The sequence below is a fragment of the Lycorma delicatula genome, chromosome 1 (assembly GCF_047948215.1).
Source record: "Lycorma delicatula isolate Av1 chromosome 1, ASM4794821v1, whole genome shotgun sequence".
NCBI lineage: Eukaryota > Metazoa > Arthropoda > Insecta > Hemiptera > Fulgoridae > Lycorma > Lycorma delicatula.
Genome location: NC_134455.1, coordinates 237,918,425 through 237,945,284, shown reverse-complemented (window position 1 = coordinate 237,945,284; position 26,860 = coordinate 237,918,425). Strand labels below are relative to the sequence as shown.

The 26,860-nt window shown below is 30.9% G+C and overlaps 1 protein-coding gene across 1 annotated transcript in view; it reads left to right on the top strand.

Annotated features, from left to right (window-relative positions):
* Positions 1–24,494: 24,494 nt before the first annotated feature.
* The window catches only part of spz3 (Spaetzle domain-containing protein 3), a 163,181-nt gene continuing 160,815 nt past the window's right edge, over positions 24,495–26,860 (top strand). The window contains exon 1 of the mRNA XM_075374593.1: positions 24,495–25,082. Within this exon, the coding sequence (XP_075230708.1) occupies positions 24,642–25,082 (441 nt within the window). The 5' untranslated portion in view covers positions 24,495–24,641. The remainder of the gene's footprint in view (positions 25,083–26,860) is intronic.

Below are 26,860 nucleotides of genomic sequence, written 5' to 3'. Positions count from 1 at the left end.
TCTCAAATAGTGAGCGGTATAATATTTCTGTCCTGGCTGTTTCGCAAATTCAGAATAAATGTTTTGATTCAACCTGTGACCCTAGATCCATGCCGCATCGACACCATTGTTTTGAAAACTCTCTTTAGAATCGATTTTTAAAATACCCTTCACAACCCCTACTTTTGACGAGCTATTAGCTCGTCAAAAGCTATTAGCTTTAACTTTTAAATAAATATGAAAGCAGCAACCGCTACCTGCAAGAATTGATTCCTAAAAGCAATTTATCATCGAACAGTATGCCTACGTCCTTATCGAAGCTCCATAATATATTTTGTATTGTTTAGAGCACACGGTATTTATAAGGGTGTATAGATTAAAAGATGTAAAGGAAGACAAGAGTGTAGAGCTGTATTGCACCTTATTAAGAAATCAAGATATAGCAAATACTGGTTGAAAATTCTCATGAAAATGAAAACTATGTAAATTGCAATAGACCCGACTAATTAAAAGTGATAAACATGGAAATTTAAGTGTAAGCTTTTGTTACAAATAACTATGTATTCGTTCTGAATACTTCAGGAGGGAAGCTACGTGAATGGAAAGCTGTGAGTTTGAATATCCTTAATTCACTAAAGAGTAACAGAATTATTTCAGTGAATTCTAAACAGTCATTGAAATGTAAGTGGAAATAATTAGGTAAATGAAGGAAACGTAAAGACTGAATATCTCTTGAGGCAAGATTGTCATAGGAAAGATGCTATTTGGGAATTATACTGTAAATTACAGTTTAATAAACTGGGATATAACTATACTTGGGAAGTATACTGCTGTTACTATAGTTACAGCAAAAAGTATACATCAAATAGAGTTTACTTTACACGTATGTAGATACTCATGTTTTTCTGTGTCAAGTACACCGAAATACGTAAATAAGGTTTTTATTCATTAATAACCGGATTTTTAATAATTATATCGACTTTTATTCATTAATTAGTATAGATATATATATATATCTTGTAGGAATATTGAAGCAGCAGAATAAGGTACTACCAACTAATTCGACTAATTCGAATATATCAAGACAGCAGGACAAGGGTTAGGTATCTGATTGACCACGCCCTCAGCCGGTGTTCTGGTTTAACTTGAAGGTCTACTGCGAAATATTATAAAAATAACTCCCTTTGTTAACCTTTATATCGAAGGAGAAAATATGTGTGGCCCGTAGAACATAATATTGACATTAAGCACAATAAGCCAACGTGAAAAAACAACAAACAAACAAACAAATATATTCACCGGTTTCTATTAACGAATCATAAGAATAATATTCATAGTATCATAAGAAAAAGATAATCTTACTAAATCATTCACGTACGCGGGGATCTGAACACTAGAGCCAGCTACATATACAATGTCATTATCAAGTAGAAGGATGTTATTTGGTAAAAATAAACAATCAATATTTCCACATTGTGATGTTATGATTTAAACTCGAGAGGTGGGCTACAGAAAATAATCAATGATATTCCTCTCTACATTTTAAGTAAGTTAAATATGATTTGATTAGTTTTAATTTTTTTTTTTAGTTCATCTTGAATTAGGTAATTTATATTATTTAAAAGAAGTCAATTAGACATGCTAATTAAATGCCTGATGATTTACAACGCAGGATTTCACTCGTAATTAAAGATTTGAAGAAATTATTTTAATCTGCTTTTTGCCAGATTCTTACACCAATATAGAGTAAAAGCGCTCCTATGAAGTTAATAAATTTTAAATAAGACAACTTCAAAGCAGAAACGAAAATATTTTATAATTTTTTTTTTAAATGTTGTCAACCAGACAGATTTTAAAGATAAGTGCTCCGGAAATTACTTCAGTAGACCACCAGATCAAATAACTAAAGGTATCATCTACCATACCAATATTTTTCAAGATTCGTTTGTAAATAATGCACAGTATAATAAGTTATCCAAATCCTTATTACATTTAGTGATTATTAAGGGAAGTCATTTGTGAAACAAAACAACTCTTTTTTTCTTTCTCTTTCACTCACTGTTTATTTTATTCACAATTACAAAACACACGCGCATGCGGAATTATAACTTTTTCCCATTCTTTTATTTTTCTTTCGGACAACATTTCGGGGGTAGTCTACCTCTAAACCCCCTATGGCTCGCCAGAAACTGTGTAAGATAGTAATTCAGCGACCCATGGGTACGCCCGCACCAACCCTCCAGGTTCGTCCCTGATCATACGGTTCGTCCATCGATCCCTCTCACTATCATCCCACCGCCTCTGCCATTCCTTCCTCAAATCTTTCATGATGGAACTAGCCAATCTCCTTTTTTCATCCGGCAACTTGTTCTTTCATCCTCTTCATACGAAGAATCTCAAGGTCTACCGCTAATATTCCCGTTAAGACGTCCGCAGCCTCGAGGGAAACCGTGCCGGTACGCTGCTGTGATTTGGAGACAGCTCCTTTGAATCGCTTGGAGAGCACTCCTATATTTTCCATATTTGGTGACTCCTCCCCAGACTTCGGCACAATAGAACGCAAAAAAATACAACTAACAAATTAAACTCCAAATTAAAAATGCTGCGTTTGGATGCGGCTTAGAGTACATGAATGACAACGATGAAAGGGACGATTAGTTTACACTACTCCTGTTACTATTTAATTCGCACTGTAACAATACTTTGTATAAGAGAAAAAAAACGCAATATTGTCTTTCAGGTATTCAAAACTAATCTCACTCAACACTTAGCACTTATTTAAAGAGTATTGATGGAGAACCATTTTGGGAATCCTCAAGTGTATCTAAGCAGTTTATATATTAAACAGCCTTAAATTTACCAATCTCAGCTACGTAATTCCTGTATTTTGATTGTTAATTTTAGTCGGTAAAGTTAGAACCCATTTTAACTTATTTCTGCGACTGAATTTGGTAGTACTCCTGTTAAAGTATTAAATCAATATATTTATGGCTACGATTCAAATCTACTCTTGAAGGAAACCACATATTACTGGATTTCCACACAACCTTCGCTCTCATAAACTCAGGAGGATCCATGTTTGGAACAATACAAGCAACCATGTGTTTCCTCTTGCCTCGTTTCATGGCATTGTCTGATCCAAATATTATATACTACACTTGTCTGACCCAAATTTCATCTGTATTTCGACACCTATTTTCTACTAGATCTGCAAGTTGTAAGGCACTCTTTTTAGTGCCAGATATTCGTTTGACGTCATCCATACATCAAACGATGTGTGATGTATGGACAGATATATTTTCACTCGACTGGTGAAAATTTATTTCTCCATAATACCGATTGATTTACACCGATTGATTTTTAACATATATTTAAACTGAAAACTGTTCAATAGATTTTTATCTCACCAATATCAGTTGGTATCTCATACAGAATACTAACGAGAAGGTAAGTGCGCCATTCTTTCAAGATATGAACCAGAAAATCCACGATTGGTAGGTTAACTTTAATATTTTTCATCGCTTTGTATTTTTTTAATTATTTATTATTAATTTATATAAATAAATTATTTTAAATTTTGTAATTCTTATAAAGCAACTACCACTCCGCCGATATGCGTGGTGGTAAGAACTTTCTTTTTCATCAGAGGTTCTTGGTTCGAGTCCAATTTCAGGCATGAAATTTTTCATACTCTGCACTATTCATTATCATCCATCATACTGACACAATCGGCTAATCTAATTCGTACTGAAGATTTAAAGTTTACTACTGCTGCTGCTGTTGTTACTACTACCACACACACACACACACACACACACACACACACACACACACACACACACACACACACACACACACACACACACACACACACACACACACACCACAACCCGCGCACGCCCACGCGCACGCACATACTCAAAACTTAAGAACTAAAATACTATTGCGCAATGCGCAATAGTCAGAAAAAATTGTCAGAAAAAATTAACCATAACCATCTCAATTGACAGCAGTTATTGAACATAAATTACCCAAAATCTTAAAAAATATATTAAGGTATGAATGGCCTTTTACTGTATAATTAGAATGTACCCGACATTTATGTATAATATTAACATAAAAATGAAATATAAAAACACTAATAATATGTTAGGATATTAATGGGTCTAACAAGCAGTTATGAATATCTACGTTCAGCAGTAAATCAATATGAAAGAAGAATTCCTGTTTCGACAGTTATCGCATGAGAACTGTGAGATTTTCATCGTTGTTTTCTAGGATTGCTAGCCAATTTTTGGCAATCCTCGGTTTTTTCACTGTACTTCATATTTAGCTCACTCCATCAGTAGGTATTTGACTGTGAATTTAGGGCTATAGTCATTATAAGTTAGTTATTGCTGCCCAGTCCACAAATAAATAGATGAGGTTGGTATGTGCTGTTCTCAGTCGTGTTAATACAGCCGTTTTTTTGTATTATATAATTTTTTTGAAACATTATTCTGTCACTCATTTTAAAAATGGGGAATTCATAACAGCATTTACATTTTCTGGAAGATTCATATGTATGGTATTTCTTTTCTTTTTTATAACGAACGTCACTAAATATTTTGCATGTCCTGCACTAATAGAAACGTAATAGACGTTTACATGATTGAATATTCGAATATTCCACCTAGAAACTTTGCTTTAGCCTGATGTTTTAATCTAGACGACATTCATTATTAATGTGATTATTAGGCGATCTGATGTGAGGAATGTAATTGGCAAAAAATGAATAAAATACATCTGCTCAGTAGAAAAGCTAAATGCTTGTTCTGCAGCAGCTATGACCACTTTATTTACAGCCTGCTGCAACATTAAGCGAATCATAGCCGTGTTTCCGTGAGAGTAAAAGATTTCCAGGTCATCGACATAACAGCACTTTCCTATACTCAAAGGTATCACATTTGTGAGTCCGTTTACAGCGATATTACTCCACTAAGAAGAGACCCTTCTGGGATTTTATTTTCTACAACCCTGACGGGTGAAAAAATATCGTCAGTTCTTACCTTGTATAAAAAACTCATTATTTTTCTAATATATAAGAAAACAAAATGACCTAGATGATATTTTTTTTAAAATCAAATTCTTCCCAAGTAAGTAATGGAGTTAAGTTTATAATCTTTTGCTTAATGAGAATATTCTTATCCTTTCCCTCTTTTGGCAACGGTACTTCTATGGCTATTTGCCAAAATCGGGAGTATCTGCCTTCATTCCAGACCTTATTAAAGATGTTAAAAATTTTTTTATTTTTATGTGGAAGTTAAATGCACAATAAACGCATAGGAATTGCCATCCAGATGATGTTTGATTTGATCGTCTTTGTTAAAACTCTGACTCTGAACTGTAACTTCAATTTGATTTGTTGCAAATGAAACAATTTTCAGAGATACTTAATGACTGGAATTGATCAACAAGTACTTAGTCAATTTTTTCACGTATGGTGATATTCCTTCAAGTTTGTTCCTTTTAACAATTGGCTATGAGTTTTTAAGAAAAGATTTATCAAGATTTCTAATGAACTCATGAGTATGTGATTTATAAAATCGTTATTTTTCTCTGATTATGTTATTCTCGCAGAGTTGTCACAATCTATCTCATAAATCCGTAAATTATAATCGAGTGATATTGTTCATGATGTGTGTATTTTCGTAATATAATATGTATGTCACTTGCGACATATCTATGTACATAAAATTTAATTTTTTTTGTTAATCTGTGTTCTATGGATTCCGTGTCAAAACTTTGTTTTATCTAAATATTATATTTAACCATTGCGTAATTCTAATTTCAGTATCAGTACGATTTTCATTATACGTAACTTTTTAATAAACTATTGATCTTTGACTTAAATTTAATGTTACATGTTTTTATATGTGTTATAAGAGTTAGTACAAATTTTGTATAAATGTAAGTAGACCAAGGCGAGAACTGCTCTTCTACTTGTGTAGTCTTTCTAAGTACTCACCGATACCTGTTTTCTCCCTGGTATATTATCTACGCTACTCGGCTATGGATCACGAGTGTGGGAGCAGAAGGTAGGAGTAGTGGTCCGGAACAATAAAAAAATAATTATTATTATGATTATTTAATAATTCCTTTGTAACTACTTTTATTGATCGATAATGATTTATAATCGAAGAAAAGGTCTAGTTTTTTTTTTTATTTTTACTTTTTATAAAGTGTCTGAGCGTTCTTTTTATAATTTTATTTTAGTTTTCAAGGGTTCATCTATTTATTATGTAATAAATTTATTAAAATGTTGATTAAAACATTGAACGATCAAAAAAGGTTTATTTTGATTTAGTAACACTGTTGTATAATAATTGATGGCTGTTTATACTTTGTGGGTAATGATAACAGTAATTTTTTTATTTATTGTTTTTATAGATTGGCAATAAATCAGAGGTATACGAGATACTCTAATTGTAGTCGGGTAATAAGTTGAAGATTCGTGAGATCAGACATGTCAATTTTCAGTCAGGTATTAACTTCTTTGCATTACAAGTAGATTATTTCGTTATGAAATCCGACACTGACTATCTTTTTGCCTGTATTAATTATTGATATTACCTGATAGTAAATTACTAAAACATTAAATCACAAAAGAGATTATGACCGTGATTCTTTATCTTAACTGATATTCAGTACTGAATAGGTAAAGGCAGTTTTTTAATATGCTAATATAACAATTATAAAGTGGTTATTGTTTATCGAGGACATCAACCAATTTATAACTATATTTTGATTATAATGATTATCTTAATTTTGATTTTGAGAATATACTAATAAAAAATTTAGCGGCTCTATTTTAAGAGAAACATCTGTAAAAGAGCCTCAGTTAATCTTAGACATTGTGTTGTCTACAATTTAAACAAATGAGCTAATAATAATTTCTATCGTTTTTTTTTTATTTACGTTCATTAAAGAAGAGGAAGAATCAGTCACTATTATTTGTAATGTATTTTACTGCTACATCTTACTTACACTATAATATCGTTAGTATTTTCATTATAACATTAAAAAAAAAACAATTTTTATTACATTTAGCAATAGGGCATTATGATATTAATGCTGCTATTGTTTTAAGCTGAATCTGTTATTATTACTCGATAGTGATACTTCTTACATAATAGTGACAGAGATTAGCATCAGTTGTTATTTCTTAACTCGTGGCTGAACAGTGGTGGGTACAGTATGGAGAAAATTGAGTTAACAACCGTATCTGTGAAGATTAATATTATAAAAAACTAACTGAAAGCCACTGTGATACGGGCAATAAAATGTCATCTATTTAAAAGTGAAAATATGAATTTAATTTATTTTTTGCATTGGTACGGAAGAATTACAATTAGTATTTCATTAAACTGATTCACTGGGTCCCTTCAAATCTGAATATTCTTTAGTCTAGCGCTAATGAAGAAAGACAGTATTTGAGCTGCTGGAAGTCTATAGTAAAAAATATTAAAAACCAAAACCAATCCAAATAAACCCTCTTTTGTTTTAAGTTATTTATTTAATTACTTGTTTAAACAACAAGAAAAACGGCATTTACAGTTAAAGAAAAACCCGGGAGGGAAAATAGATTTTACTTCTTTTCTGGTGTCTATTTTCCGAACTCTATAACTTTAACAAAACAAGTAAGATACGTAATTAACACATGTTAAAGCTTTACTTCTGTCTTTAGCCCCATTACTTTTTAAATGAATATATCAGTGACAGTGAGTGTATAAAAAAAATCTGATTCCTGATGCCGTATTTAATTTATATTTTAACAGTAACAAACAGTTTTATAACAGAGATTATATATGTTAGAGTTTATAAACTTATTGAAAAAGATAATAATGCTAACAGAAGCTCATGTAACATCTTTTAATCAATCAGTATGATTAATAATACATCATAATATAACCGTTTATGCCACAACAATAAAAATTTAGGATCTGATTTTTAGGGTTCAAAAGATCACTACCAAATTTGGACAAAGTCCAAAACTCCTCTCCATTGAATAACATGAGGAAAAGGGAAATATTATAATATTCTTTTCCAAAACGAATTCTAACTACAGGGACAAGGAAAGAATATCTTTAAGAGATTCAGATACCCTTGCTCCCAGGATTCACGTTTCTCCGAACCATCTAATTAGATAATTTCATATTGTAAAATTCAGGACATTATTAACAAATATGCTCTGGTCCAAGCAGCCAAAGAGCTGAAGAGTTTCATAGAATGGGGGGAGGATATGGGGGGAGGATATGGGGGGAGGACATAGAATGGGGGGGAGACACTAAATATCTCCTTCACCTCCTTAAATTGTTCATACAAATTTAAAATGTTGTGGAATTCTAACAGTTGTTAGTCAAAACGCATGCTTTCTTTAAGGGCAAACATGAAACTTTGGTGTAAATAGTATCTTGGTGAAATAATGCCAAGAAAATGTGGTCCTTTTATCCACCTCTTAATATTGACGAGGAAAGTCCTTTTAATATTTTCTATATTTCTTCCATCGTCTGCAATCACAGAGGAAAACAAAAATATCGTCTGCAGAGGAAAACAAAAATATTTCACCTGTTAAAAGATTCAGGACTTCTGGTTCTCCTAAAAAACTAATTAATAAACTATTGTGTTAATGATTTCAAAATCTTTTTAAGTCTTCTTGTCATTAGGTTATTTAGCTTTGCAGGCACCCATAATATAAGAAAAACTATAAAACATACATTACATTAATTATATTTATATTGGATAGTATTATATTGTAATAAAATACTATATATATACTAGCTCTACCCGCCACGGTTCGCTGTGGCACATTGTGGTTGCATGGATGAGAAATGAGAAACAAAACAAAGCATACGTTTCATAGAAGTTTAATTTTGCAATACTTGTGAATATACAATATTTTTTTGTTTTTCCACTGTCTGCGTAGATATAAAGGCTATCTGGTTTGCCGACTCGGGAACACGCAACATACAGTTGCCCATCTGAGAAGCAATCCGGATCTAAATCTAAACCACACAATTCTAAAGATTGACCTTGAGCTTTATTGATTGTGATTGCAAATGCCAATCGAATTGGAAATTGCAATCTTTTAAATTAAAATGGTGTATCGGTCGGGATTATGGGTATTCGAGGAATGAGGGCATCTTTACCTTTGAAAGGCCCCGTTAAAATCGTTGCTTTCACTACGTTATTCATCAGTTTCTTAACTGCAAGTCGCGTGCCGTTGGAGAGTTTTGGCTGATTAATATTCCGTAACAGGATAATTGTCATTTTTTGATCGAACCGTTGCTAGAATCAATCTAATGAGAAATGTTTTCCCAGTTCCTTCTGGCGCATCCAAGAAGAAGGTCCCCCCAACTCCGTCATTTATCATTTGCATTATGCGATCATAAATGCCTTTCTGTTCACGCGTTAATTTGGGAATGTTTGATTGGACATATGACTGAAGATCACCAATGTTGTAACTCTGTTCACGGCGTAAATCCACATCAAATGAAGCAATCGCAGCTCGGGTGGGTGCTGGCATTCCCAATTGACTAAGAACTTTATTTGCAATAGCTAAGCACTTGATAAATATCTTCAATATTTATCAATGCTTCGTTGTAAATGCCTTCTGTAAATTCCATGGTCATATTGGTATTTTCTACGCGTACTCTATGCAAAATATCCTCAGCCATCTACGATCTTTCCCATAACTCTGTGGGAGATGAAGGGAAGCAAGCGGTAATATAATTGCGAATAATGCGCAAATTTGGTTTGGATGTGCAGTGTTGCACGCGTCATTAATACATATATCCCACTGTTGGTCGTTTTCTAATAAATTCAGAGCTTGGTGAAAGGCGCAGCTCAATCACGACACGATCACACAAAAGTACTTCGATTAAAGTGAATATTAAATTCAGATTGTATAATAATCTGAATCAGATGCAAGAGGATACGTTTTTTTTTTTTTTTTTTGTTAATAAACAATGTAATTGGGAACAGGTATTGTTTCACATGTGACTGCGGTTGTCGTTAGCTAGTATGGGGAGTGTTCCCCTCGCTTCCGGCAGATGGCGCGGTCACTGATACACAGCTGACCGTTAAAAAAGCTGTTTTCTCGCGGTCGTGGTATGTGACTGATGCAAAAAAAAGATAAAAACAATCTTTGATGCAGGTTATATATCGTGCTAAAATTTGAGCTCAATCGGTGCAGAACATTTTGAGTTTTTGAAGCGTACACAAACGAAGTTAACATTTTTATATATAAAGATTTGTGGGCTGCGAAAAAAAGCCATTAAGTCGTGCGAAAAAACATCATTTTAAATGCTTACAAAAGCAGAGTAATGCTTACAAATTACAGAATAATCAAACGGCGTTGATTTCAGATGTTAATAAACTGCTAACGTAAGTAGAAGTTGTGCTGCTTCAGTGTACAACGTGATTCTCGAGTATGAATCTACTAATGAATTACGGTCTCCAAAGAAAACTAAACCCCGCCGGTCAATTGAGAAAAAGGTGAGATTTTGATAAAAACGCGATTCGTAAAAAAATTACACGAATTTGAATTATTTAGAAATAGTTTAGCAGTGTATTATGTCCTTTGGAAGAGAATTCGGTTATTGTCTTCGACAACGCTTCTTATCATTAAACGAAAAGAATTCCAGACGTGTTATAAAAAAACAATGATATCAAAATGTGGCTTAGTTCAAAAAGAATAATTTTTGAAGAGGTTTAAGTTAATGTTCAATCATTGCAAAGGGTTTCGCGTATTAAAAGTAATTATAGTCCGTATAAAATTGGTTTGACACACAACGCCATATTGGTAAGTCGTGTTTTTATTCGGCTCCTAACGAATATGTTTGCCGGCCTCCGTGGCGCGAGTGGTAACGTCTCGGACTTTAATCCGGTGGTTCCGAGTTGGAATCCCGGTCAGGCATGGCATTTTCATACGCTATAAATCATTCATATCATCATCTGAAGCAATGCATAACGGTGGTTTCGGAGGTTAGAAAAAACAAAAAAAAAACGAATACTTAGTTGTGTTTTTTCAGTGTTACTATTTGTGAATTTTGTTCTTTGCTTTTACATAGCAAAGAACGCTAAATGACCAAAAAACGATTTTTTGGTCATTATGTAGGGATATTATTTTTTGTGTATTTGGTTATTTCGACTTTTTTTGTTTGCATAGTCTATCTGGGCTGTAAGAAAGTTGGGTGTTTTAATTTATTTACTGTAAGTCATCCTTCTTGGTGGCTTTTCTTTTTGTTTTGGTGTTTTGGTGGTTTTTTTAAAATAAAATACAGATGTTTTAGCTGTTAAATATAATTCAAAGAAATTTGGTCGTTGTGTTTGACAGCGGCCATCTTGCATTGATCTGATTGGTTTTCCTTTGTTTACATTTCCAAATTAAAAATAGATAGATAGATTTATTAAAAATAGATGAAAACAATCTTTGATGCGGGTTATATATCGTGCTAAAATTTGAGCTCAATCGGTGCAGAACATTTTGAGTTTTTGAAGCCGTACACAAACGAACTTAACATTTATATATATATATAGTAAGTCAATAAAAATGTGATTTTCAAATCCTTTCTTTTTTCAAGTAAGCGCTCTTCAAGTAAGGTGTTATAGAATTACAAGACTATTTCAACGTTGAAATTCTGTATTACTTATCAAGCAAGCACTTTTCTTCACTAGCTTTTCTCAACTGAAAACAAATGTCGTATTATTTGAATTCTGTTTTTTCATAAGAATTTCTGCGTTCAAGGAAATTTAAAATCTAAATAGTGTCAAAGAAGCTTAGGCTCCCATCTTTCTCAAGCACACCCCATTAGATTCATCAGTTAAAAAAAAATTGAACGTGTTCAAATATAATTTTTAAAAGATTTTCTACTTCAGGAAAGCAATAAGAAACCATCATACCATAGGACTTAGGTTACTTGTTAACTTTCAGGATTCCTGTATCCTCTGACCACACTAATCATCAAAAATACAAATATTTTGATAATATACGTAACGATTTCTAGTTTTAGAAACAAATAAAAATGTTGATCTTTATATCCTACCAGTTTCTTTTGCCATCTGTTTAATAAGGGAAACTTTAGGCTATCTCAATTAGTTGTTGGAAAGTTTAGTTCGGTTCAGAAACGTTAACTATTGTCGCATGTTCGTGGCTCGATCAGGATATTGAGAGACTAACAAATACAACTGTTTATATAAAAACAATTTATTAATTTAAGAACATAAAAATATGGCAAATCAATAGTAATAATAATCAATAAATTACATACAAAATAGTAAAATAAGGACAGAATTTATTTAAAGGTAGTTAATTCATAAAAACCAGAATTCAGTACAACTTGATATTTTAATGACCGCTAATATAAACCTTTACCAACTAGTATTGTATTACTTCTCTCTCTCTTTTCCTGTTTAGCCTCCGGTAACTACCGTTTAGATAATACTTCAGAGGGTGAATGAGGATGATATGTATGAGTGTAAATGAAGTGTAGTCTTGTACATTCTCAGTTCGACTATTCCTGAGATGTGTGGTTAATTGAAACCCAACCATCAAAGAACACCGGTATCCACGATCTAGTATTCAAATCTATGTAAAAATAACTGGCTTTACTAGGACTTGAACGCTGGAACTCTCGGCTTCCAAATTAGCTGATTTGGGAAGACGCGTTCACCACTAGACCAACCCGGAGGGTTAGTATTGTATTACCTACCAGCAAAGATTAGACCAGTTTAAGGTTCATACAATTCCACTCACAGCAAATACCTCTCCTGTTTACAATAAAATTACCCTAACAATTACTGATGAATTTAACCCTTTATCACTTCCACTTATAGTCTACCAATAACTCACCGAACAAGTTCCTGCATTCACTCACTGTCCACAATGGAGTGGTTGTGACGTCACTTCACATGTTCTTACTGCATGCCATCTCACAATCGCGTCGAACACACCAACCCGAGTTTCTCGCTTCATCCTCGTCGCTTCTCACTGACTTTTGCCCTGACCGAGCAGTCTTATATACCCTGACGTGCAGAATCGGCTACATTCCTTAACTGTTGGAGTGTGAATTATCGTCGCGCACTTACATTTTCCCATATATTCCTACTCTGGTCCGGTAACCCTTCTTATCGGAAAAACGGCTGTCGCAGATGTGCCATTGACTGTATTACAAAGAACCGTTGTTAAACGGACCTGTGCCTGAGAAAAGGATCCCTTCTGGATTCTTTTCATAGTCATTTTTCGTACTTTCTTCTTAATTGGAAGGAATTCGTCAGTCAGGTCCGTTATAATAGTCTTGTTACACTATAATTGCTTCTTTTCTAAGACTAAAATTTCGCTAAAAGATAAACTTAATGCTGAATGGGATTTCCTGATTTTTTTAGGATAAATATTTATATTACATTGTGCTCAGTATTGTATACCTGGAATAAAGCTATAATAATATTTAGTTGTAGGCATTAATTCTTTAGGTTTGTGTAATTGAATGGATAATTTTATTTTACGATTAAATATTGTCGTTGGAAGGATAATTTACTCCCAATCTACTCTTGAGGATTACTTATAGTCTCAGAAAACTAGGTCACAGTTATTTCTGTTTTACTATTACAAATTCAAATCAACCAATGAGTTTCAAAAAAAAAAGATCCGGATAAATCTTCAAGGGCGATAGCTGAATAGCTTAACAGACAAATCTTTATACGTAGTTTTCGTTCGAATAATTTATCTTTAAAAACTCTCAAAAACATTGGACTTTAAGTCGCATTAAGATTAACATTAGACTTTAAGTCGCATTAAGAATCTATGATTCAGGAACCAAAAGAATGCTTTTCAAGATTTCAGCTTAATTTTATCACAAATTTAGAAAAGCAATGAACCTCAGTTACTGAAACTACAGTTTTTATAGAATTTTTAAAAGCATAAAAGAAATCACGCGCGCTTATGCAATCATATACAAATACACAGAAGTGATATGGGTAATTCTGCAGTTACAATTATTTGTAGAAGCGTGTAGCTGGAGTTAAATCTTAGTTAATACTATCATCATCACCTACCTGGTGATCTATCTGGCGGAAGGTCCTTATGCCACCGCTGTCTCCAACTGTTTCTGTTTCAAGCCTTCTCCATCGTTCCGTTGTAGTCTCCACTCTTCATCTCATCTATTAATTTCATCTTTATTCTTCCTCGCTTCTTTTTTCCTACTACTGACCTTTGCAACGCAGGGCCTTTTTTTGTTGCTTTTCCCGGAGAACCGAATAAGAAGCTACTTGAATTTCAGAATATTTAACAGAAGAAGCGTAATGCAAGAAATTATCAGTTGGATCGTTAATACAGTGGTTTTCCATTTACTTTGTAGAAAGCAACTTGTAGGAAGTACCAGTTCACGGTAGGAAGTAGTAGAATTAAGTTACTCCGCTTTTGGTGGAAGTTTCCCTCCCCTATGGCAATTGAGTACTCTGTACCTAACACCACTCATCTGAGAGACGTTAAACTATATCCTATTATTATAAATAAACACATTTTTATATGCGTGTTGAAAATAAAAATATCCATTATTTTACATCCTTATTTTTGTCATCGCAAAATGCAATCTGTCATCACCGTAATTACTCCATTTATTTTAATTTATTTTTAAATATTTATTATTTATATTTTTGTTATATATTTTTTTCACTTTTTGTTATTGTCCTATTATTTGTATGTTTATTAAAAGCCTGTTCAGGGTTCATTTCAGTTTTCAAATAAGAAAGCTTTTGATAAATTTTCTGTTTAGTAACTTCTTTGAACGGACTTTTCTACTGAAACAATTTAACATTTCTTAGTGTAAGGACAGGACAGTAATGTTGCTTAACTAGATGATGATGATGAGTTAAATTTAATAAATTGAATGTTTTTTGTAAGCTGTGTTGAATAAGGCTTTTTGTTAGTACTTCAAAAGAATATTATTCGAGTGTATTCATTTAATAAATAATTAGTACTGTTATATATACTTTATACGGGAAATATATCTATTTTATGCAGCTTGTAATTAATACTCAAATTCATAGTTGTTAGATAGTCTAAATTCTTTCTTGTTAATATAAAGAGAATGGATTTTATAGTAACCTCTGTTACAAGTAAATATAAACGGACGACCAGTTAGTGGTGTATCATAAAATTACACTATGTTAGTACCAGGTGTAGAAAGACCTTAACATAATAATATTTAAGTATTTCAATGTCTTAAAGAGTAACATAAATTATAATTTTTTTCAGCTAGTCATAATGTCATAATATATACATATATTTTAACTGGTATAGATGTATATCTCTTGTGGGTGTATAGTTTTATGGGTGTGTGTGTGGGTAACTGCCAAGCCTGATGCCACATTATTTCACTAATATGGGCTTTTGTTTCTGTTGATATATTATTGTTTTAACATTAACATTCTATTGTTATCACTAATATATCTTATAGAGCAACAATTCAAATCACGGTGTAACTTGTTCGACAATATCTTGGTCATGATCCAGAAAATAAGAATTATCAATATTGTAAATGTTCACAATACCGGTAAATTTATTGTCACTATATACTTAAGATAGTATAAAGTAAAGACTTAATTTACGTCAACTTATCAAAAAACCAAGTAGCTTAATAAAGATGTTTGTATATTTTTTTTCAAATGCGATGGTTTTTAGTTGGTTAGGTAACGAGTAGAATTTTTTATTCCGATGAGTTCTTGTAGGATTAAAACAAATCACGTCATGTAACAAATATTAGACTTATTTATTAGACTATTCATTAATTTAGCCTTTAGCAATCAACTATAACCTTTTTTTTTTACTTTTAATCAGTCGAAATTATTTCGTTCCGATTAACAAGGGACATCTTTTTTCTTTCCTTGGTTTTGCTGCAACCGCAAGGCGATTGCTGTAATCAAGACAAAGCTTACGAATTTTTTTTTTTAACGATATACGATTTTATTTTTGTGTTTCAGTTTTTTAGTTTTCTTAAATAATTTCTTGTAATTTTTAAATAAATTCACTGTAAACGTATCAATGTATTTCTAGTAAGTAAGAAGAATCTGTTTTTATAATTTTTATTTGACCTTCTAGCAATAATTTAAATTTTTTAACGTGATTTATCTTGTTAAAATTCTAGTTACCTTTGCCAACTATGGTTGTTTCATTTTATTTTATTTTTAGACCCTAAATTACGGTTTCAAGCTCCGGATAATTTATTCTGGAATGGTCGGAGATCTTAGTGCAACAAATTTTTGAAAAAAGGGAAACTATCCGAACCACTTATATTTATTTATTAAAAAAATTTTGCAAACTTCAAGTAATGCAATTACGTTTTAGATTTAGTAGTAAATTTATGTAAAATATTTTAAAGCTAATTTCATTATAGTTTATTTTATCATATCATTGGATGATATTAAATAAAATAATATACATAACAGGAAGAAAGATTATAATATGTAACCCCTTTTCTTATTTAATTTTATAGTTAGCTGAATTTGGTATATTTAATAAACACATTTCCTATTTCTTAGTTTTTTTTTTATTAAAAAATATTAATCTTATTTACTTAAATCTCACTCATCTTTTTTTCAATATTAATTTCGTAACACTTCATTAACATAAATCCCTTATTTCTCCTTGTTAATGTAAAAAGAAACTTACTACCTCTGTTCATCAATTACGAAATAAGTTAAGCAATATATACAATACATGTATACACATACGCGCGCTATACATACATTCATACATACACACATATATATATATTTATGTGTGTTTGTGTGTGTGTGTGTGTGTGTGTGTGTGTGTGTGTGTGTGTGTGTGTGTGTGTGTGGGCGCGCGCGCGCATATTCCAATATTTCTTTTTAAAAGAATAGAAACATCAAAATACAAGAAAAAAACAAATTTTAAATTAATTATATGTTCTTTCAAACAGGATATTTTATATTTCAAGAATGGTTTTTTTGAATTGTTCACCGCAATAGGATTTCTCCAATATGTACTCTTTTCAACATTTTCATTATTGAATGGAATATTGTTGCTGATATTGCCAGTAATGTGTCTCAAATGATGTCTTTTTATTCTGCAAAAATTTTCCGCTTTTTTTTTATATAAGGTTTTTCTTTTGGGTAGGCTTAAAGAAAAAGTCAGAAGCTATAAAATCCGGCAGCTTTGTAGGCAAACGAAAATGTAAACTTTTCTATATTAAAAGATTGCTGAAAGCTGGTGTTAAGAGGTTCCTTTTTGCCTTGTTAGTGTGAGTCAGGCTCCATTCTGTTAGTAGTCTTACCAATTTCATCATTAAGATCTAGGATGAAATTTTTTCAATAATTTCTTGATATCGATTCCCATTCACAAAAAATATATACCGCCCAATAATTGTTTTTAAAGAAACAGCACACCATACGTAGCTTTTCCTGGAAGGAAATAGTCTTCGTGTATAATTTGCGGCAGTACACCAGAAATTCGAATTTGTTTGTTATTGAAGGGAATAAGTTGAAAATAGGATTTGTCTCTTTCTCAAAACATAAACAAAAGAGAAACATTATAATCTTTTACGGCGAGCAACGCACAGCTATTTTGTAGGAACAGTTAAATTAATCATTGGTGTTAATGTTTGAACCAACTGAAAACTGAATCCGGTTACACTTGTAAAACCTTGATAAAAAAGTCTGCGATTTCGAAAACTCTATACTCAGCTGGGAATTATCCAACTGAGTTTAACGTTTTCGAGTTGATCTACAAAAAAAGGAATATTTTTATATGTAAAAATAATCTTTCTAGCTTGAGATAGCAGTTACGGATATGAATGGTACTAAAAAACTTCAGTCTAAAAAAGCTCAAATTCAGCTAGTTAAATAAGAAAAATTCTGTTAATAAAGAGACAATAATAGGAATTTTCTTAGATGTTTGAAGCGGGAATAAATTTGAATGAGCTTGTTAAGTTAAAAAAAAATTATTTTTTTTATTTTCTGAAGACATAAAAAAATCTTAAAATAATAAAAAATTAAATCGCAAAATTCACAGAAAAAAGAACTGTTCTCACGCATTTTGTCTATCCGTTTAATCTTCTGCAGTCTTTTCCATATCCACATTTCAACTGCTTCAGCCTGTATTTTGTTTTCCTTTTTTTGTGTCCATGTTTCAAATCCAAACAGAAGTACATTACAAAACAAACTTAAAACTGAACGAGAAGTTCCCTCAAGTTTAACTGCACCTTACAATATTACAATTGTTTCTTTCTATTAAACGCTTCCTTGCCTATTATTATCCTACCTTCCTTACATTTAATTGTAAATGAAGTTCCTTCAATTTTCACCATTGTTTTAAAACTAAGTAATGCTTCCAACTGAATGGAAAAAAATATAAATGCTACTCCACTAATGTATAGTGGTCAATTTGAATTAAAATAGAGATAATCCTTCAAACAAATATTGTGAACGTAAGCTTAAAATGTATTTCTAGATATAAATATAAAGATTATAATTAAATCACTCTCATTAGTGATTATTAAGTAATTTGTCGCTTAAGAATATTATTATTTTTTTTTTTTCAGTATATTTTGCTACAACAAAATAATGTACTTCCATTTTTCCTTTAAATTTAAAGTAAGAATAATTAAAAAGTAGATCTACTATACCAAACTTACACAGAACATAAGAATATTATAATAACTAATAAAATTTGAATCAAGAACCCCCTTTTTTTTTTAGCAATAATGTTCCCTGAAAGTCATAGAGATATTAAAAAAAGAAAAGCATACGTACAACGAATAATAAAAATAAAAAAAACAAACAGGATATAAATTATTCAAAGTCTGAATGAATATATATATAAAACTAAAACAGGTTTGTAAATAAGTTTTTTCAAGAAATTAAATGTCAATATTCTTTTCGTCATCGTTAATTCATTCTCGTTTTGAAATATGCTTCGTAATGATTAATAATATAATTATTTATCACATTCCCGTTCTACGTGACAAAAAAAAAAAACAAAAAAACAATGGATGTAGTGTAAAGATTTTTTTTACGGTTATACGAAATTTTTTTGTGCAATACGTATTATAAGAATTTTTCAAATCGAGTATAGATATTAGAATGGATGAAGAGATTTTATCTCAAAAATAAAGACATTTCCTTTTTTGTAATAGATAATCTTCCTTGATCGATCACTAATTTAGACCTGATTATTTCATATATGAAAGTATATAAAAAAGATAATATGAAAAATCTATTATCACAACGAAATACTAGTAAATATTTAAATAAAAATTAATATATTATATAACAATAAAATTATGGGTAAACCCCAAAAGTTACACTCATTCAACTCGGTAATTAATATTTATTATTTATTCGGTAAAACATTTATTTATAGCATTCTAATAAATAGATGTTCTCCAAGTAATTACGTATATTAATTGTTTCTAGTTGTTTACTACGCGTGTTAAGAAGATTACATGAAAATATGTTTCTGTAATGTAGAAAACTTCAACACGATCGTAGTTTAAAATTCCAAGAAATATTATTAACCTACTATATAAATCGACCACTGAATATCCTGTCATTTATGTGTAGGATTTGAGATAGGATGTGTTGTGTCTGTTAATACTTTTTTATTTCTGGTTGACTCTTTTTATTCCCAAGGGATTATCACAGAATTATGGAATTAAATATTATGTTACTAGATCAAATAAAAATGTTCATTTATAGTATCGGCGAAATAATAAGTCTATTACAAAAAATAATTTGAATATTATTAATTTTTTAATGATGATAATATTTATAAAATTACTTATGATTTTTACATCTCTAAACTTGTAAAAGCATCAATCCGTAGATTGTGAAGCGATAAAATCATATTTTGAACTTGTTTATATTTGAGTGACTACTTTAATGATTTTATTAAAAGTTTATATTATTGTTAACGAATTGTCAACGATAAATATTTTAAGTATTATATCAAAGTGTTTTTTTCATCCTTCTGCAAAGAACAAACTCTGTTCAGCTTTTTTGAAATCTGTTTCTAAGGTGAAAAAAATATTGCAGATAAAATCATATCAAACAACGTACGATAACATTTATAAAACTGTTTAACTATTTCAACGACTAACTTACAATAAGTTATCATAAAATTAACCGTGTACAGTAAATCGCCTTTTCAGTGTTAGAAATATGAGCTTCCCATTGTGTTAGGAGGAAGTTTTACACAAATTTTGGCAGATAGCTATGTTACGAATGGAAAATTAGAAAGTGACTAATTAAAGTTTACGTCACTGAAGAAAATTGTTTTCATTGAAGAGTGTTAGCGATTTATATAAAATTACTATTTAGAAATTGTCGTTTAAGCATTAGAAAAATTTCGATGGTCGAGCTCATTACGGTCGTATGATTCATTTAAAATTGAAATTGCTATTTTACCTGTAGTGAAGATCATACACATCAAAAATCTATCCCTTCCTGAGGTAAATCCTTTGCTCCATGTCCATGTCCATTTCAATTTTCTTCTACTTCTAGCTAAATATTTTTTATTATTTTCTTGATAGCTCCCATTTTCTTTAAGATCACATTTAGTTATCTTTTCCTACTTCTCTTCTTCACTCCTTCAACTGATACTCTCCCTTCAATCGATCCTTCTCATTATATGCCGATCGCGTTAGATTGTTGTGATTAGGCTTCTTAATCTCATACATTCTGTCTATCCATTTAATTTTCTCCAGTCTTTTCCATATCCACATTTCAAATGCTTCAGCCTGTATTTTGTTTTCGTTTCTCTTACTGTCCATGTTTCAAATTCAAACAAAAGTACATTACAAAACAAACTTAAAACTGAATGAGAAGTTCCCTCAAGTCTAATTGTACTTTACAATATAACAATGGTTTCTTTCTATTGAACGCTTCCTTGCCCATTATTATCCTACCTTTCGGTTTTCGTTTTTGTAATTTTTTATTAACATCTTTATCATTAAACATAGAACATAATTTTTTATCCTTAATTTTTTTTGTTAATAACAGCACTACTACGATTAGTACGTGTGATTGGATAATTTCAATTAAAAACAGAATAGAAAAATGGATGTCCAAGAAAAAATAAGTTCCATTAAAATAGAATATCAACTGCTTGCAAGTCGCTGAGAACAAAAGTGATATAACTGGACAAACAGGACGTCTGTACTGTATTATGTGAATTCGTGTTACATGAAGCAACAAGCAACTGGCTCTTCAAACAGACGGTCGAAATTACTACCCGTTTTATTCTTCTTTATTTAATAACAGTTTCCTTATCATGCTGATATTTAAAATTAAGAAAATATCTACTTCTGAAAATAATATTTTCAAAAACACATGGTAAAGAAAGAAAAAAGTTATTACTAAATATATTTGTGTGTTTATACAATTTTAAAATAAGATAATTTACTTGAATAAACCAGTGGGAATAAAAATATTTTGTATGATTAATTTGTTTTAATTCATTTTATCTTGTTAAAGAACTGGAAAAATAATAACCTTATAAATTGATTGAAAATTTTGAATTCTAACAGTTTCTGATTAAAAATCATGTTCAGTTTCTGGGTTCAATAGATCTCACATTATTCTTTTAAGTCTGTATTAAATTATAGTTTTAAAAAGTTGAGGCACTGTGCATATTATGCGTTTTTTTCTCAACACAAAAGGGCGCATTAATTTATTGTTCTACAACGTCTGGTTCAGTTTACATTATGGCTTTGACGCGTATAAAGAAGATACTAAGGTACAAGTAACATCAATCATAGTTGCTTTCTCCGAAGCTTCTCTCTATAACCGGTCCCTGCGGTAAACAGAACGATGTCGATCGAGCTGAGTGTCAACTGAAATTCGGTGGGCTTACATGATGATTTACAACAGTATATTCAGCACACTGAAGAAGTCAATGGGAAACAGTTTCTCTCCTCACTAAGTTTGATATCGAGTTTCTTACTGTTCTTAAAAGAATGGTTATATCGTCTTTGAGAGTCACTTGTTTTCCATTTATTTTTTAAATAATATGCTAAACCATAATAATTGCTTGTGATACCGTAATTTACTGCATTATTAATATAAAATAATATGGTCAAAATAAAATTCCGACAATCAAAATATTATTTTATGAACCGGTTCTCGTAAATCAGTGAATTTAAATAATTACAGTTTTACTTTAGACGGGTAAATATATGATATTAGACGTGGATGTTTGTCATCTGGTTATGACTGTTGTTGACAGTTGAAGAAAAAATTATAATAATAATAAAAATTTTATAAATAAAATTTAAAAAAAATCCTATCAAAGGATGTACTCCACGTGTTTGACAAAAAGTTAATGTGAATTAAATTATTCAATAATTCCTCATCCACGGAATGTGAAACCAAAACAAATAGCAATATGTTTACATTGAGTAATTAGAATAGTCTGATACCGGTCTTTATTCTTTATTTGGAGAATTTTTACTATTTTTTACAAAACGTTTGAATAAATGAAGCCGATTTATTTATTTGTTAATCATCTGTTGACGATAATTTAAAATTACTGAGTTAATCGCTCTCAGCTTAACTTGATGGAAATTATTCTTCCAAAGTGTTTAGGTGAATTAACGCGCTTTGCTTAGTAAAAATGTTGATAGCTCCGAAAGGGTTTTGGACGAAAAAGTTTTTTGAATTTTAAAGTAAGTTGTTTAAAATTATCCATAAATCTTGACTTAAAATCTCTTTCTTATAATGGGAGTTTTTTTAAGAAAATAACAAGATTCTTTAAATCCGATGAAGAAACTTCACTAGTGTTTTCAAACACTTGGACAATTTTATTCACAGTTAATTAATTTCTAGCTCCAGATGGCTTTATTTTAATGTAGATACTGCAAAATTATTTCTTCCTTCGAGAGTTTGAGTTGAGATAAATAATATATAAACATGCTAGTGAAGTTAAAGCTGCATTTTTTAGTAACTGTAATTGTTTTACATACATAATGTTGATAATACATAGGCTTTTCGAAGTTATTTAAAAAGTAACATCATTAAAGGCTTCCGTTGAAAGACGAGAAAATAAATATTTCATTCGCAGCATAAAGGAATTACATATATTATGTTAATCACGAACGGTAAATCGGATGTGGTGAATGACAGTTCCATGGATAACAAAAGATAACTGCTCTGACATTGGCTGAAAGGGAAACCCCATAAAATTTTTGATCAGAGCAACATCAATCAGTGTAAAAGCGGTTGTAGTATTAAGGCATAAATAATAATATTTTGAAATAACATAGGTGTAACTATTGATGAATTACTAGAGATGTAACTTAAAAATTAAAAAAAAAATATTTGAAGCGTAATTTAATAAATATTTTACAGCGTTGATTACTGTATTATTTGTTTTTTTACTGGATTCGAATATATTAATAAAATTGCTAAATATCTGAATATCTAATTAAGTACGAGTGTGCTAACAAAGTATGCCAAGTTCAGAAATTTACACATGTAGCTTAAAATAATTCTTAATTGCTTCAGAACACGTCATAACAATGACTTTCAAACCTGTTAGTTTTACCGAAAATTCTTCCCATTTTATCGCTAAAATTTTTATAGATTTTTAAGTGTATTTCCATAAAAGGTTTAACTTTTTTGAGGCTAATATCAAAATACTAAATATACTAAATACTAATATCAAAATACTGAAAATTAGAGTTTATATTTATATATATGTAATCAAATAAAAATCATATATATATATTGTGTGCGCGCGCGTGCGCGCGCAATTTTGCTGTGAATAATATCAGTTATTAGGTATATCATAAAAAGAAAGTTTTTCAGGATGTAGTGTAGACTTGTATTTTTTAAAAAAATTTATTTAATTGTTAATCACCCTCCCTAACAAACAAATTAAAATCTACATGAACATCTGAGAAATCGAATATAAATTGAAAATTAATCCCACTGCATGTTAAGAAGTAATATGTAATGAATACAATTTATTTAATATCACCCGTTTGGGAGGCAAGCAAACTCTATTGACTTACCCTATTATCAGAATAGTTCTTGAAAAATAGAGGTAGAAGGATGTTAATTAAAATGGATATTCCAAACAGAATAAAGTGATTTACAGGATATTTGATAGTAACGTTCAGTAAAATTAAATAAAATTTGGAACGAGAAAAACCGGAAATTCTTCTGGGAAAACTGTTGACACGTAATTATTTTAGATCCTTTTGTTGTAATGAGTGTTTGGAAATAAAATGAGTCACTCTATATAAGGATTTCAATTCCAGAATGATTTTTAAAGGTCGGAAAAACCGGTGTTTGTTAATAAGCCTACTTATAAGTTTTCCGGAAGTAAATATCGTAGAACGGCTTGTGTACACACGCGCACGCGTAAAAGTTGTGATTTGGAGGGGGAGTATAATGAATGTAATGAAACTTATGTACGTATGTATGTAAGAGTAGACGTTAAATGTTTAGTAGTGTAGTTTTGTGCAGTGGAGGGAGAGGTTGAAAGGTAGTTGTTCGAGGATAGCGAGAGCGGTCGTATCGAGTAGATCGCAGATCAGATAGTCTCTTGACACGGTAGAGGTAGGCGCAGTGGCCGCGCGCCTTCGTCCCGCGAGGACACGATGGCGTTACACAATTTTAGTGCCGCTTACGGTCCGGGTCCAGGACTTTCTAACCTAGGTTATTATCAGACCCCGAGCCCTCTTCTTTATCATCCTCCACCACCGCCTCCACGAACATTTCAACCACCCCCAGCGCCCGCCCGTTTGCCGAGCTCTACGCAACGTCCCCCGCAACAACAACAACACGTGCCTGGTCCGGCTACGCCGCGATATACGCGCGTTAATTCGGGTTCCGGATCAAAGACATCTGTTCACGCCGTCATCGATTACGACGATGATTTCAGTGATGAGGACTACTATGATGATATAGCGGATCCAAGGCATCATGTACCTACTGTAACTCCCATACAGGGACCCATTCTTATCAAGAACGGCAGTGTTCCCGTAGTGCCTCTGTATTCGTATCCTACAGTCAACAACGGCTCACTCGTCCAGATACCTGTAAGTTTCTGTAAAATACATTATTTTATACTAATACTGTAATTGTTATTTAAAGCAAACAATACTGTTTGTGAGCTATTTAGATAATTTATCTCAATAGTTTTTATTTATTTAAATTTTATTTCTATTTCTATTTAAATTTTATTTATTTAAATTCATCGTAAAGAATTGTTTGTTTGTATTCGTTTTCGCTGTTATCGCAATGTTAATACGAAATTAAAATAATTCCAGTTTCATAGTTCTAATAATATATTTGAATATTTGTTTTACAAAAATTCTCAAGCATTAAATTTCCTGTACTAGACGTTAAGTTTAAAAATCTTTACATTCCGATATCGACACTGTTTCACTTTAAAGTAGGTAATATAATTTAAAAAAATATGAATTTATGTTGTAACAATAGTTGTGTTAATTTGAGCATAAACATTCTTCTTCAGCGTAGAAAATGAGATACATGTTCGAAATTTCTGAAGGAAATTTAAATACCTTTACTTGCCTTACCCCACAGTTGGATGCAAGATGATATCATATATACGGAAAAGTTAAAAAAAAAAGTATTCACTTCTCAGTATCTTAGGTAACTTGCTAAATTTTATTTATCATATTTAGATCGTATTTTTCACCAGTTCAATGGTAAATCCATACTTATTCAATGAAAAAGATCTACATTATTTAAGTTGAAAGCTGAAAAATTTATTTTTCAGCTATTTTTAAGTTAATTAGAAGAGAATAATTACACCTTTTTTTTTAGTATGTAGAAAAGAGTGTTAATTTATTCTGTAATAGTAGTAGTAGTAGTAGTAGTAGTAGTAGTAGTAGTAGTAGTAGTAGTAGTAGAAGTAGTAGCAGTAATAATAATATTGTCTTTAAAATGAGCAAAAAATAAATTAATAAAAATATTTAAGTTAATTTACTGTTTTTAACTCAATTTATGCACGAATTTTTGTTTTACTTATACTTCTGATTTAATTCCGATCTGTATTTTAGTCTTTCTATTTACGGAAACAAAATCACTGTCATATTGACATATTAATCCTTTTCAATGATAATAATTATCACTGTTATTCATATTTTCTCGTTTAATTTTTCAGTATATATTTATACATTTACTTATTCATATAGCTGGTTCATTATTTTTAACAATTCCATTGTTTGGTTAACTGTATAGTTGCGAATTAAGTATATACATTTATATTTAGTGAATAGGTTTTAAATTAAACAGGGTAAATTTGTGATCGAAATGATTTGTTATTTTAACCACCTTAAATAAAGAACAGATCGATCATATGTAAGATACTAACAGACTATTTATATTTACTTCTGATAAATTAATTAACAAGGAAATACATCACAATTTCCAAAATTTTAATATTCCTGATTTAATCAAATTATTAAAGGCGACATGGACACGTCATACTGTACCATACATACAATTTAATAGTTTTTTTTATTCATGTGCATGAAAATATTAAATGTCATTATTTCCCACTTTCATGAAAGAATAGGAGGAATGGGATGAGCGTCAACTTGAAATTATTTCCTACAATGACTTACAAACGAAATATCTTAATTTTACTTTTCATTTTCGTTCTGACCACTACGGTTTACTTTTGCAAAGTTTTGACTTCATTTTCTTTTCCCAAAAGGTTTTCATTCTTTTGCTCAGTTGTCTTTCTTCCGTCAATCTATTCAGGTTTTATTATTATACATTTCTTTTATTTAAAAATTTTTTCACTATATTCAATTAAGCTGTGAAAATTTATAACTAATAAATTTTA